General features: G+C 40.0%; 1 protein-coding gene across 6 annotated transcripts in view; it reads left to right on the forward strand.

Moving 5' to 3' along the window:
- anks1b (ankyrin repeat and sterile alpha motif domain containing 1B) overlaps positions 1-15,000 on the forward strand; it is a 184,653-nt gene that overhangs the window by 67,309 nt on the left and 102,344 nt on the right. For 5 of the 6 annotated variants that reach the window (XR_007144055.1, XR_007144056.1, XM_027164006.2 and 2 more), the window contains exons 4-8: positions 1-192; positions 2,995-3,070; positions 3,845-3,946; positions 4,632-4,757; positions 7,627-7,808. The exon at positions 1-192 is cut by the window's left edge and continues 105 nt beyond it. Coding sequence is in view for 4 of the 6 variants with exons in the window: in XM_027164006.2 (XP_027019807.1) it covers positions 1-192; positions 2,995-3,070; positions 3,845-3,946; positions 4,632-4,757; positions 7,627-7,808 (678 nt within the window). In the remaining 2 variants the exon portion in view is untranslated. Of the gene's footprint in view, positions 193-1,972; positions 2,148-2,994; positions 3,071-3,844; positions 3,947-4,631; positions 4,758-7,626; positions 7,809-15,000 lie in introns of those variants that run through there. The other variant, XM_027164010.2, reaches the window with a different exon arrangement.

Below are 15,000 nucleotides of genomic sequence, written 5' to 3' on the forward strand. Positions count from 1 at the left end.
TGTGGTGAAACACCGCTGGACCTGGCAGCACTCTATGGACGGCTACAGGTGGTGCGCATGCTGCTTAACGCTCATCCCAACCTCATGAGCCTCAACACGCGCCAGCACACGCCTCTGCACCTCGCCGCCCGCAATGGACATCATGCCACCGTACAGGTGCTGCTAGAGGCTGGCATGGACGTCAACACAGAGGTGTGTGTGTGTGTGTGTGTGTGCGAGTATGTTAACTGTGAAGATATGCACATATGAGAAGTAGATCTGTTCAGAAGTTGAAATATAATATAATAAAATGTTTTTTTCTTATTTTTCCCACTTATTTGGTCACCTGACTCTTCCCTGTCATTTAACCAGGGACAACATGTGTGTCATACTCAATACGTGAAGGCAGCCACATGCATTATAAAAACTTCTGCATCACAGAGCAGCAAAACACACTTGGTGGAAAGAGCTGACAGAATATACCTTTCCTTCCAACATGGCTAGTTTTGCCCTCTATATGTCCCAGACGTGCCTGGGGTGGCTGTGGGCACCCTTTTATCTTTTGTGCCTCTTGTGAGTCTCCAGCAAGTCGACTAGTATTACTCTGCTGGTTTTGAACCTCTGCCTTGACATCACTCTGTAATTTGTTTCAGTAAATATAAATGTGTGAATGAAGAGAGTTTGCCAGAGAGAGAATGAGGCATTTGATGTGTGAGAAATGGATGGAATGAGTGCATGAGACTGATGGAGAGAGCGACATGGTAAGATTATTACCCTGGGAGAGATGAATAATTAATCTGGCTCTGAGAGAGAGAGCAGTCTGTTCCTCTGGCAGGGCCACGGGCCAACACACGTGTGGATTTGTGTACTGTATGTTCTTACTATTGGTGCTATTTATCACTGACTCATACGATTCATCAGCAAACTCTTTCACTTGTGAATGTATGGGTGTGTGTTCTGTGATTTGAAGTGCAGTTAATGTTCTAAGAGTCCATCGGCTCTGTGTGAAAGCGATCGTATGCAAGGGTTGAAACCAGGCTTCTCCTCCTCACGCTCAATTTTTAAAAGCCTTTATTCTATCTTCTCTTTCCTCAGACAGAAATGGCATGGGCTGAAAAAATAGGATGAGGGTGTGATGCTCGACTTATAATTCATATTACTTTATATTCAACCGGGCGCACACTCTTACAAAATCATAAATTCATAAGGTCAAGTTCAGGGTGGTGTCAGTGTTAATACCTTTAATATTTAGACTCATGTATGAAATTTGTCATACATAAGTCATACGAAATCCTTTTTTTTGTTCCACAATCCCTTTCGTCCATGCACGTTTTCTCTGTTAATGGATATGAAGGCACATTTGCTCTCCCTTGCTATACACATTATGTAGCTTATAGATGGAGGGAAGTGAAGGTTGTTGGCTTTATTAAAACCAATGTAGCACCCAAACCATAGGGCTAGGCAGTACACATAAGCATGAGGCTAACACGCAGACAGGAAATTAGCACATGGGCATAAACCAAACAAGACTAACACAGTAAATGTGTTGCAGGCTATGGTGATCTTAGTATATAATGACAAAAGTCACAGACAAAATGCATGCAAAATTGTAACCTGACCGTCATGAGACCTGCCGTGTTGTCCAGGCATTAATACCAAAAATAATGCATTAATTGCCAACGCATCACATCTCTATTGGTATTTGCTTGTAGATGGCTGATTTTTAGGTGAGGTCCATAGCTGTTGCTTTGCTTGTCTATGTGATTATTACACTATTTACTGGATAAACAGAGCAGGTGCATACAGGACTATACTGTACTGAATGCTCACACACCAACTGGTACGCTAAACAGAAAGAGGGCAATAGAGAGACAGAAAGAAAACGAGGAAGACTCTTCAATTCCAGGAAGCTAAGTGAGAGTGAAGTGGTTTCTTTTCTTTGCTGACATTGTTAACTAATCATCATGGGAAACAGGAAAGGAAGTGGTCCTCAGTGAGGGAGGGTTGTACTTCCTGTCCTGCTGTGGGATGTGTTCAGAACTCATCCAAAGCTTGAGGAACACGCTCCTGCTCCCCATTTCATACACTCTCATTCATCTATAGACCAGCTGGCAGGAAGAAAGAACTCCTATTCTACACAGTAGGATTAGTCTCAGCACAACCAAGGAGTGAGTTTGTGGACTTTCTCTAGATTTCTTTGAGACATTTATCTTGAGTGAAGCTGCATTAGAAATGTAACTAGAGATAAAAGTGTTTAACGATCTGAGTGTAGAGTGTACAGTAAGTGCATGTTCAGTACTCACTGTAATCTCACCGTATTCACGTGTTTACACAGCGCAGGATTCTGCTGGCTGGTAGTTGGGTCAGGACAGTAAACAGCACCTAAGATAGGAGATGATTCATGTGAATGAATGACAATAATGACGATCCGTAGAACAGTGATAAAAATCATAGAAACGAATATTTTAATGGAATTCTGATTAAATAAGCTTGAAGCTGTGCTGGCTCAACACTTCAGCCTGAGGTGGAGCCACTAATCAGGAGCAAAATACTGTGTAGGAGTGATCATGTAGTCATGTTGGCAGTGTTTGTTTTAATGACGGCTAACAGAACATGCTCTCTGTCAGGAAAAACTAGGAGTTCTCTCTGTGTCTTTTCATTCAGCGTGTCTGCTGTCCTTAGACGTTTTATCTTCTCGTTTGATTTCAGCCGATACTCTCCGTGTCTCGTGTACACCACGTTACCTGCCACGATTTGTGTATGCGTAAGAGTGTAATGCATGATGATCTCCCGGAAGGCGAACTTACTGTTGTTTAATTTACTCCACAATCTGTCCTAGAGGACAGCATAATTATGCTGATGTAGATTGTTAATACACACATGTTCATAATTTCTGTCCCTCACTTCTGTGTGTATGCTTGAGTTATTGACTTGAGTTTGTTCGCTCTCTCTCTCTCTCTCTCTCTCTCTCTCTCTCTCTCTCTCTCTCTCTCTCTCTCTCTGTGTTCCTGGCAGACGGAGAAGGGCAGCGCGCTGCATGAGGCTGCTCTATATGGAAAGATGGATGTAGTTCGGCTTCTGCTTGACTCAGGTAAGTCCTTTCTGTTCCTTTATTCAGTGTAATAAACTTTGATGTGTCCTTTGATGAACTTAAAACGGCAAAAAAAAGAGGAAATTCCTGTTGGTTAAGGTTGGATTTAGGTGCAGCCTAGAATTAATTAGCTGCATTAATAATTCTGTCAATGAAAAGTCCTCAGAAGAATAGTCAGATGTATGTGTGTGTGTTTGCGTGTGTGTGCGCATGTGTGTGTTTGCGTGTGTGTGTGTGTGTGTGTGTGCTTGTGTATGCGTGTGTGTGTGTGTGTGTGTGTGTGTGCACGCGTGATTGTGTGAGTGTGTGTGTGTGCTTGTGTATGCGTGTGTGTGTGTGTGTGTGTGTGCGCGTGTCTGTGTGCGTGTGTGTGTGTGTGTGTGTGTGTGTGTGTGTGTGTGTGTGTGCATGTGACCTTGCAGTTACCCTCACAGAGCCATCTGTGGAATAGGAAGTATGAGAACCGAGAGCTTCCTGCATAGTGAATAATCTTTGGGATGTTGTACTTTTTTATCTGGTATTTAACTGACTGCACTCACACAGAGAATCATTCTTCCTGTCCTATGTTTTTGTTTTTTTGCAGGATTACTAACTGTATTATATTCAAATTCGCATTGTGTGACACTTATTCTATCATTAGTAGTATTCAGTATCTCAACTTACTGGTGTAATTCTTGGTCATGATGAGAAGTGACATGTGTTTCTTGTCTGCATTTCTCTCCTTTTTCCCTCTCCGTATCTCTCCCTCTCTCTCTCCCTCTCTCTCTCTCCTAGGGATTGATGTGAACATTCGAGATTGCCATGGGAAAACTGCACTAGAGATACTAAAAGAACACCCAGCCCAGAAATCACAACAAATCACTGCCCTCATACAGGGTAATCCTTCTCACGCACACACACACACACACACACACACACACACACACACACACACACACACACACACACACACACACACACACACACACACACCTGGACTTTTCATGATTGGGTTCTCAAACAAAACACATTAATAAAACTTGTGTAAATGTTTGTAAAAGCCAAACTAAACTAAAATATTTCTTCAGAGTTACAATTTTCGGAAAATGATTTTCTCCACTTGTGTTATATTTCTAGTCTTGCCCTGCATTTGCCTCCATCCTGAACTCAACAAACCCTCATGTGCTTTGACAGTGCCTGAGTCTTTATGATGCTGGCTGTTTAGATATGTTTAACAGGTTATGTGACCTTCAAGGATGTAATATAAGGGAATATATACTAATGGACCATTATATCCATTATAGAAGTATCGTCCCTACTTCTTTACGTACGACGGTAAAGTAACCTCAAGTATGAGAGGTTTTGAGTAAAGAAAATAAATATGAACCTGTAGGAGGAAAGAGGATCATATCAGCACATTGAACTCTGACCTCTTCGTGGGTCCCTCGTTCGTGCACAGCATAAAATGCATTTATCGCATAACATTTTTGTTATTTGGTTTACAAAATCTGGTTTATGTTGAGCACCATTAACAGCGGCTGGTGGTTTGTTAACTGTATTAGCTGATTGTGTCTTTTTATAGAATTTATAATGATGGAAGAGAATCACAAAGGACAAAGCAAAGATGAGCCGATTCGCCAGTGTCCAGTGCCTGCACCTCGCACCTCCATACCCTCACCTGCTGCCTCCCCGTCACTCAGATACAAAAGTAAGTGTGTTTGCATGTGTGTGTGTGTGTGTGTGTGTGTGTGTGTGTGTGTGTGTGTGTGTGTGTGTGTGTAAAGAGATAGAAAGAGAGAGACAGTTTCTCCGTCACTGATGGGTTACATGAATGAGAGTGTGTGTGCACCCTGTGATGGGTTGGCACTCCGTCCAGGGTGTATCCCGCCTTGATGCCCGATGACGCCTGGGATAGGCACAGGCTCCCCGTGACCCGAGGTAGTTCGGATAAGCGGTAGAAAATGAGTGAGTGAGTGAGAGTGATGGATTACATTAGATGTAATAGCAGGACCTAGTGGTGAGACACGGTACTGTAGTGTGTTTGTATAATGTTCCTTCCAGTGTGTGAAGATATGGTGGTGAAGTGCATTTGTGCACATTACACCAACATACTGTGCAGGTAATAATGACAGGAATGAAAAGCACTATTCCCATTTGTGTCAAATCCCTTAAAACAGAATAATCTACTATCAGACGTAGGACAAGTCAGAAAACAAGGAAACAAGAAAACTCAAAAGAAACGATTTACTCGTATTATATGGCAGATAAATCTTGTCCTTGCTCATAACACGGATGTAAAAACATCATGGCTTAAATTATCGTACATGAAGTATCAAAACTTTTAGAGATCATTAATCCTTTCCGAATTTCATTCAAGCTCTGATGTAAAAACCGGGTAATTACTGTATATGAATTGTTCAGGAACAGCTGCATATCAGAGCTGAAGATCTCTGTGGGTAAGGCTGGATCCCTCTGGCTTGGAGGCAGATGTAATTTGTTTCAAGGATTTACAACTTCCAGCTTGGAAAAGTCTGCAGAATAATAGGTGTGCATCAGCATAGGGTTTAGAGCGTGGCATGCCTGGGCTCAGGATTACGCTGAACGTGTGCCTTAACTATTGCTGTAGCTGCATTTTCTTAACAGTGTTAGTTGCAGCCAAACATAAAGAGTTTGCAAAGACCATAAAGGATGTTAGCACACATCAGTACACAAAAAGGTGCAAGTCGGCACAGCTGAGCACTCACGTTTGAAGCTTCTCCAGAACCTGATGTTTACTGAGCAAGCTAAAGGGGGAAAAGGGCAATAAAGTGAATGTAATCGATTGTAACTGCAATGTTCAAGTCTTGACAGATGTCACCTTTATCAAACCCTTTTAATTAGATTTTATATCATTACCATGCAAATGCCGGGGATGTAAACACAGCATTATAAATAACCCCAAAATCTTCTTCAGTTATTAAGAATATAAACACATGTATAGAAATGACACAATGACAACACACCATGCTCTGGAATCTTCCTAATGGCAAGAGTTTTTGCTCAGACATTGCAAAAACAAGTAATTTTCCCAGGAATAGTTCACTGTTCTAGTTCACTGATAAACTCGTATCATAATATCATCGTGATTAATATCGATTTTTAATTAAAAGTTTGTTGTAACGCCCTTCACAGGGTTCCGGTGCCAAGTCCGTCAGGAAGCACAACTACTATTATAATGTAGCTGTGGATGAAGCCCGGGGTCAGGATATTAGAACTGGTGCCTAACTCAGGTGTCATGCAGCTTTGAATTACTTATTAAACTCTTAAAACACTATTAATTAAATTGTTTGAGAATGTGATTTATTTCAATAACTGCACTAAATTAAATCAGGGCAGAGAAATGGAGATTAAAACAAATAATGTTTTGTTTACTGAAATGACTAAATGTCTTATATTGTATTCTGAACTTAAATGACTTTCAATTCAAATTTAGACGGATGGAATAAAAATAACCATAATGGGCAAAACATTAAAAAAAAACAATAAAAAAAAAGTTAAAAACATCAATTCAACTGACAGTGAAATGCAAATCAATAGAGATTTTGTGACACCAAAAAAAGTGGTGTTCGCTCGCTCCATAAAGTTCATTCACAGTCCATATCAATAAAGTTAAAACAAATAGTTGACTTGACATGACTTGAATGCATATATGTATCGCTAGCTAGCTAGATAATCATTGCATAAAATTGTAAAAAAGAAAGAAAAAGTATACACATAAATATAAAAGAATATAAAAATTATAATGTGGTTATGGTATGAAGTCCTTCCCTGTCATTAAACACTTTACTGTCAAATTCCTGTGTGAAATGTTCCATTATTAGTCCATTTATCTTCCAAACTAAATTTCAAATATGACTGACAAAGAAAGCACCATGTGAAAGCATTTTAACGGTCACAACCTGTATCCTAACATTACCATCCCTTCACTCGGTATGTCGTATTGATTAAACTCACATGAAACAGATCGTTTTACCTTGGAAGAGGAAGATAAAATATCCAGGAGAGCTCAACTGTTTGTCATCCAGAATTACTTTTGTATCTTCTCATATAACTAAGTGCTAATGCTGACTACAAGTTCTCCTTTCATGTCATCAGTCCCCTCTCCTAAGCCCCGTCCCCTCATCAATACGTGAAGTGTGACTTAGAAATTATCCAATCAGTAAAAGCAGTAAAACACAAATCAAGCATGTAATTTAATTTTAAGGGAGTTGTGTGTAAAAATCATGTGAAAATTCTGGTACACCAGAACCAACTTATTAACTTTTTGTGGTCTGTAGTTTTTCTATGCTTTATATAAACTATATACAAATGTATTCCATTGTTTTGTCCAGAGCAGAGAAAATGAGTGATTGTCATAATGATGTAAGACTGAAGGGATGCAGGGACTAAAGCTCATTGGGACCTGTATTTGTGTTTGTGATGTGCCGGTTTCACCTCATTAACTTAGTATCAAATCCCAATAATCACAAATCTGCTCCCCAATCATATGTCTTTCTCTCCATCTGTTTTCACAACTGTTTCTTTCCCACTATGTGCAGATGAAACAGTGACAGGGGAATTGTCAAAGTTACTCAATGACATAAAGATGTGCCGGGACAGGGACTACTCCTTTGAGGAGCTTTGCCAGGCCATTTCGTCTCACTCACAGTCCATGGAGAGCTTCTGCAGTGCCACACTCTCGGACGATGAGAGAAACACCACGCTTACGCATATCACTAAGGTAGGATCAGCACTTTCACTAATCAAACAAGTGTGATATTAGAGTGGTAGAAAGATCTTAAATAAATAAATAAATAAATATATATATATATATATATATATATATATATATATATATATATATATATATATATATATATATATATATATATAATGTGACAGCATTTCCTGAAGTGTTATTCCTCTTATCGTAAATAGCAAGTAAATGTTTCATTTATTAATGAAGAACAAGTCATAATTTTAACTGTTTCAATTCATTTGTGCAGCATTTTTAAGCATTCACGTTGTCTCAAAGCAGCTTCACAGAAGTGTAAAACAGACGGAAAAAATAATAAAAATAAGAATAAAAATAAATAAATGAATACATACATTTACAAAGTTTTAAATTAATTAAAAAAATATTCATTTAACATTTAAAATACTATATATCCCAAACAACTATCCCTAGTTGGTTTGAATAGAGGTAGAAAGCAACAAATGTACTATTGTAAACTTACATGACTACATGCTTCATGGTAACATTTTAAAGCGTAATTAAAACTTAATTGGTTTACTATTACTTGACTTCTTAAAAATAAAATATTCAGCTTCATTACATTTAAGTATGATCAACGTTCATTAAAAGGTTCATTAAAAAGCAGTAAACCCTGGGAGACTGTAATAAAATTTACAAACAGTATATGCAAATTAAATAATTCAATTACACGTCTCAGTCAAAACATGTAGTTTGCTGCCAAAAGTTTACACTTAAGGTGGCAGATGTTTAGCATCGGTGGTGTCTGAGTACAGTGAGAGAGATGAGCATCCTAGAACCAATATATAAGCTATCTTTATTTTTACATGCCTCAAAGGAAACATAAAGATAATGATTGCAAATTACAAAAGACTAAGCCCATTAAAAAACAAGTAAACGTGTTGTGTTCTTCCAGCATCCAATTAAGTCTTTTGGAACTGAGACTAATTGGTTCTCTTATCACTTATACCTTCTAGTTATTGCAAGCATAAACATCACCTCATCTGCCTCTAGTTTCTTCTCCGCTTTTTCTTTCTTAAATATAAGAAAGCAGCTTATCATGTTACTGAGAAACTACAAAGCAACAGCACTAGGTATGATGAAGGTCCTCACACAGAAATATAAGCAACCTGATTAAAGTGAAGAACTTGGATGGATGAAACCAAATTCAGATTTGTGGTGACATTTGCTCCTCACACTGCTTCCCCTGGAGATCCAGTCGCATGTTGGATAGCTCACTTCAAACTGCATATGAAACCATTCCAACAGCTTTACAGAATGACTGGATGTGTCAAAGTTTACAGGTCAACAACAAGAAGTTCATTCAGGATTTGGCTAAAAAGACTTGTTCCTCTACAATGGCCATTCCTCATAGAGCTGTCTAGCATGTGGTGAAAGCCTGCCTTGAGCTTGGGGAAAGCACTTCCTGAATTCAGTTCAACAGCTTTACAGAAGTATAGTCACGTGAAAAAAAGAAAAATAAGAATTATAAATAAAAATATGAATGAATAAATGTAAAGTTTAAAATGAAGTTACTACTGTATATATCTCTGACATCTATCTCTAATGAGCAAGCCGGAGGCGACGGCGGCGAGGAAAAACTCCCTGAGATGACATGAGTAAGAAACCTTGAGAGGAACCGGGCTCAGAAGGGAACCTCATCCTCATTTGGGTGACACTGGGCAGAAAATAATGTATTTAATAATGTAAATAATGTCCTTTCTACAACAGTTATTAATATAGTGCAACAAAGAGCTCCTGAGGAACTAATGGGTCAGTACAAACTCTGACCATGGACCCCACACTAATTCCTTCCTGAAAAAGTCTTCAAATGATTGTTGATAAAGACCAGACTATGCAGCTGACTGACACAACAAAGGTTCAAAGAAGACATGACAGTCACCGGGAAGTTCCATTCACAGCAGTCCCATGAGTCACTGGCTGACCATGCAGATCTATCCCTGGCAGGGTGACCACCGGGTGAGAGAGTGAGGAGAAAAATGTTAAGTATGATTGCAATCATGTGATGGACAATGTACATCATGTGCAAAGTACAGACAGGGACTCCAGCAAGACTAGCTATGACAGCATATCTAAAAGCTAGAGCCAGAGGGTAACACTGGGCTTCCTGGGATGTAAAGCGTCCCACCACTACACAAAATGCAAACCTGAGCGATTTGCGAGAGTGGTAAGGTGACAGCATCCAAACATCTCAGTTCACCAAACACTCTTTGCCCATGAACCTTCCAGATGTACTCCTTTACCTAAGAAAAGCTGTTCATAAAAAGCTAAAGTATGGTGTCAGCCTGGACTTAACACTGAGACAGTGTCTGAGTCCCAAATACTAATTGGAAGACTATTTCATAAATGTGGGGCTTTGTAAGGAAAAATTCTGCCCCCTGCTGTAGCCTTTTGTACTCCAGGTACTACCAAATAGCACCTTTTGATCGAAGTAGACATGACGGATCATAAAAAACCAAAAGATTTCTCACGTACTGTGGTGTGTACTGTGTGCTTTATAGCTTAGTAATAGTAATGTATAATCAATGCAAATGAATCAATTTGAATGGGAGCTGCTGCGTTCTGGACTAACTGGACTAACTCGATTAAAAGGTGCAGGCTATTTGGTAGTACCTCAAGTAGGTAACAAATGCATAAACTAGTGTCATGTAATGACATCATATTTCTTATCTTAGATGAAATATTGTGATATTACGAGCTATATTGTGAGCTTCAAATGAGAGGCCAGTATCAATAATCACACCAAGTTCTTTTACTGCTGCACATGATGTAATAGAAAAAACATCCAGCATTACTCTGTAATCAGAAAGCTAACTTCTGACTTCCTGTGGTTCTAGTAAAAGCACTTCTGTCTGGTCAGAGTTAAGCAGGAGGAAGTTAGTAAGCATCCCCTGTCTAATGTCTTTCACACAATCTTCAATCTTATTAAGCTGGTGACTCACATCTGATTTAGCTGAAACATGTACATATGCGTGTCATCAGCATAACAGTGTAAGCTAATAGCATGTTTATGAATAACTGCACCAAAGGGCAGCATATATAGGGAGAAAAGCAATGGTCCTAAAGCAGAACCTTGTGGAACACTGACCATTACCTTAGTTTGTTTAAAGTAGTCATCATTTAGATCTACAAACTGATAGCGATCCATCAAATAAGACATGAGCCAGGGAAGTGCTGGCCCCTTTAACATGTTCTAGCCTATCAAGTAAAAAAGTATGGTCAATGGTATCAAAAGCTGCACTCAGGTCAAGCAACATCAGCAAAGAGACACAACCCTGATCAGAGGCCAGTAGCAGGTCATTTACAACGTTAACCAGCGCTGTCTTTGTGCTACGATGAGGCCCAAATCCCGACTGATACATTTCCTGAATATTATTCCTATGTAGGTCTGAGCATAACTGCTGAGCTACAACCTTTTCAAGGCTCTTGGAGATAAAGGGGAGGTTTGAAATTGGCCTATATTTGGTCATCTGGGATGGGTCGAGGTCTGGTTTTTTAATCTGCTTTTATAACTGCTAGCTTAAAACATTTTGGCACATAGCCATTGCTAAATGAAGAATTTATTATTTTTTTAGAATGGGTTAAGTAGCTACATGTAATATCTGTTTAATGAAACATGTGGGTAAGGGACCCAGTATGTACGTTGATAATTTTGAAGAAGAAATCTATAATATTAATTCAGTCTCTTGAAGGAGAGTAAAACAGTCTAAGTACTGATCATAAAGATCAGAAATATTATCAACGGCATTACCTCTCAAATTGTTTGGTATTAAGAATGGCCTAAAAATGGTCTAAATGGTCTAGATTAAGGTAAACCAGCAGGGATCTGGTTCTTCGAACAGCGAGGCAGGGTACATGACGAGAATACTTCATGTTTTATTTTTTTTCTTACTATTTGCACTGCTTCACAACCAAGTAGATGCTTCTCTATCAATGGAGCTTTCAAAGAAGCACAGCTGGGTCTGGCAAAGCACACATACTCACTTGTCTGATTACAAAAAGAATATTGGCATCTTTGTGAGCTACATTGCCAGTCTTTGCACAATGCTTTCCTAGTGCTTCTGATTGGGTTAGACTACCCCCTCTTAAGCACCCGACAGAGCCTTTTCATCTTGCACAGTCTGGAGGCCTAGCTGTAGTGAAAGACTAGACAGAGTTGCACACTTTGTTTCTCTATTAGCTAATCACAGGGATACGTTTGTTTAGCACTGTTTTATTGTTGCAGACTTGTCCCTTTCTGCAAGGCTGTAGAGAATCAATGAATCTGCAAGTTGCAGGTGTTCATTGATATTCCTCCTTCTGAGGAAGAAGGACATGCCCTTCCTTTGAGCTCCTCCTGAACTTCCTTGCCTTATTACTGAAACATTAGAGGAAAGCAAAAAAGTCTGAAAAGGGAGGTGGTGGTAGTAGTATTGATATCATGGTATATATCATCTTCTACCATATCAAATCTCTTTGGTATATTTGGACAGGGATAAAACCTCATCTGTCTACTTAACCCCAAAACATTTGTCAGCTTGTGGAAGGCACTGCATGAGACATCAGATAAAAATAAACATCCCCCAGCACAAGACTATCAGGCAGCTGAACTTGCTTTGATCCACAAGTGTGGAAAGACAGCTTTGGTCTTGAGTGTATTATGTCTGATGAACATATCCTGTCTGAAAGAAGTTACCACACATTAAATGAATTGGAAAATACCTGATTCTCTTGGGAGAATTGTTGTGTCAGAACAATGAATTGGATTCAGAAATCATTCAGCCTAGCATCCAGTCATCAAATTATTAATCTGTCTTTGACAGGAACGTGGAGGTTTGGGGACGTGATGGTTCATTGGTTAAGGCTTCGGGTTACTGATCAGAAGGTCAGGGTTCAAGCCCACAAGCTGCTGAGACATCAGCGTTAGGTCCCTGAGCAAGGCCTTTAACCTCACCTTCTCCAGCAGCACTGTACTATGGCTGACCCTGCGCTCTGAGCCCAGGCTCATAATAACCTGGGATATGAATAAACGTTGCTGATACACAGTAATGGTATTAGATTCTATAAGTTAGAGAATTTATTGGTCATCACTGACACAATTGTGCTCCCAAAGGTGGCAGCCCAAGGTATTACCACTGTCTCAACAATGCTTATTCCACCTGATGTTTTACTCCACAGGCATGGAGTGTTTTTGTTCCTAAATAGTGAACATTTGATGTCAACAGGAAAAGAAGTTTGGTATTTTGTAGGAATGCCTTACTATCTGGGGTGTGCATAGTGATCTCCTACCTACTCGATAGGGATTTCTTTCAAATCACCATGTGACATTTCATTGCTCTTAATGACAAGCCCAAGGAATTATTAGATCAAGGCATGGATTTTGGGGTTGGTCATGGTGTGTATTTATGGGGGACATTGGGGGCTCTACATCCTTTAAGAGACATCGGGGCTCTACATCCTTTAAGAGACATTGGGGGCTCTACATCCTTCAAGAGACATTGGGGGCTCTACATCCTTCAAGAGACATTGGGGGCTCTACATCCTTTAAGAGAACTTGGGGGCTCTACATCCTTTAAGAGAACTTGGGGGCTCTACATCCTTTAAGAGAACTTGGGGGCTCTACATCCTTTAAGAGAACTTGGTGGCTCTACATCCTTTAAGAGACATTGGGGGCTCTACATCCTTTAAGAGACATTGGGGGCTCTACATCCTTTAAGAGACATTGGGGGCTCTACATCCTTTAAGAGACATTGGGGGCTCTACACTGAGGCAAATCTGAGCCCACTGAGGCAAAACTTTCAGGAATTATATGCCATCAAGTTGTACTAGGGTTACAAGCCACGACTGGGGATTTTTTCCAGATATTGCTCACAGAGATAGAGAGCATACTCAATTCTAATCCCTTAGGATACATGTCAGCAGATCCAGACATAATTACCCCAAATATTTTCCCTATGGGGTGGCCCAACTCCTCTGCACTCCCTAGTGTTGTCTACTCAACTTTGACACAGTCAGGTTCTACCTGACATCTCCTGTAGATGTTTTATTATGGACTACCTACCAAGCTCGCCAGTATGCCAAATATTGGATTCAGACAGATGTACCCTTCGGGTGGGGACAGTTCCTTTGGGGAGGTTTACTCATTATCTAAGACATTGCTAGGATAGGTAGCATATGTTATCAGATCCCTTTTTACCCACATGGAGCCAAGCGCAGTTATTTTTATTAACTCAGGTCCTTTGGGTTTAAATGGCTACTAATCTACCTACCCTGTGTATATAATCTTATCTTATAGCTTTGGTTTCCAAAGCAAGCCATTTTAGTGTCTTTTTCTCCTCTCTCCTTCTTCATGTGTAGCTGAAATTGAAAAACTATAAATTTCTCTAGTAATATTGACTTATGTTTTGCTTGGAATATGACAGGTGGCTTAGTGGGTAGCACGTTCGCCTCACACCTCCAGGGTCGGGTTCGATTCCCGCCTCCGCCTTGTGTGTGCGGAGTTTCAATGTTCTCCCCGTGCCTCGGGGGTTTCCTCCCCCGGTCCAAAGACATGCATGGTAGGTTGATTGGCATCTCTGGAAAATTGTCCGTAGTGTGTGTGATTGCGTGAGTGAATGAGAGTGTGTGTTTGTGTGTGTGTGTGCGCCCTGCGATGGGTTGGGACTCCGTCCAGGGTGTGTCCTGCCTCGATGCCCGATGACGCCTGAGATAGGCACAGGCTCCCCGCTACCCGAGGTAGTTCGGATAAAGCGGTAGAAAATGAGTGAGTGAGTGAGTGGAATATGACAACCAGAACAGGGCACTGATTTCTGTCTCATTTTAATTGCAGTATAACCGTATGGCCAGTAGAGAGCAGACTTGACCAACGCATGCCTGTGAATGTGCTTTGTGAATTTATGTAATAGCAGGAAACATATTTATAGACCAAAATCAGTGCATGTCCTGTGCTGTGATTTAGTCCAAATCGACCTCTACATTTGGATGTTGTGATTCTGAGTGCTGGAATTTTAATCACATGGAAAGAACACTGATTACATTGGATTATGGGTAAACAAGTCAATTATGATTGTAGTTCGAAGAAGACACAGTAAATTATATAATCAATAATTATAAGACACATAAACACGTGCACACACACAGAATGTGTGAACTGTATTACATTTGTGTCTTATAATTACAA

Source organism: Tachysurus fulvidraco, chromosome 10, assembly GCF_022655615.1.
Source record: "Tachysurus fulvidraco isolate hzauxx_2018 chromosome 10, HZAU_PFXX_2.0, whole genome shotgun sequence".
In the NCBI taxonomy this organism is placed as follows: domain Eukaryota; kingdom Metazoa; phylum Chordata; class Actinopteri; order Siluriformes; family Bagridae; genus Tachysurus; species Tachysurus fulvidraco.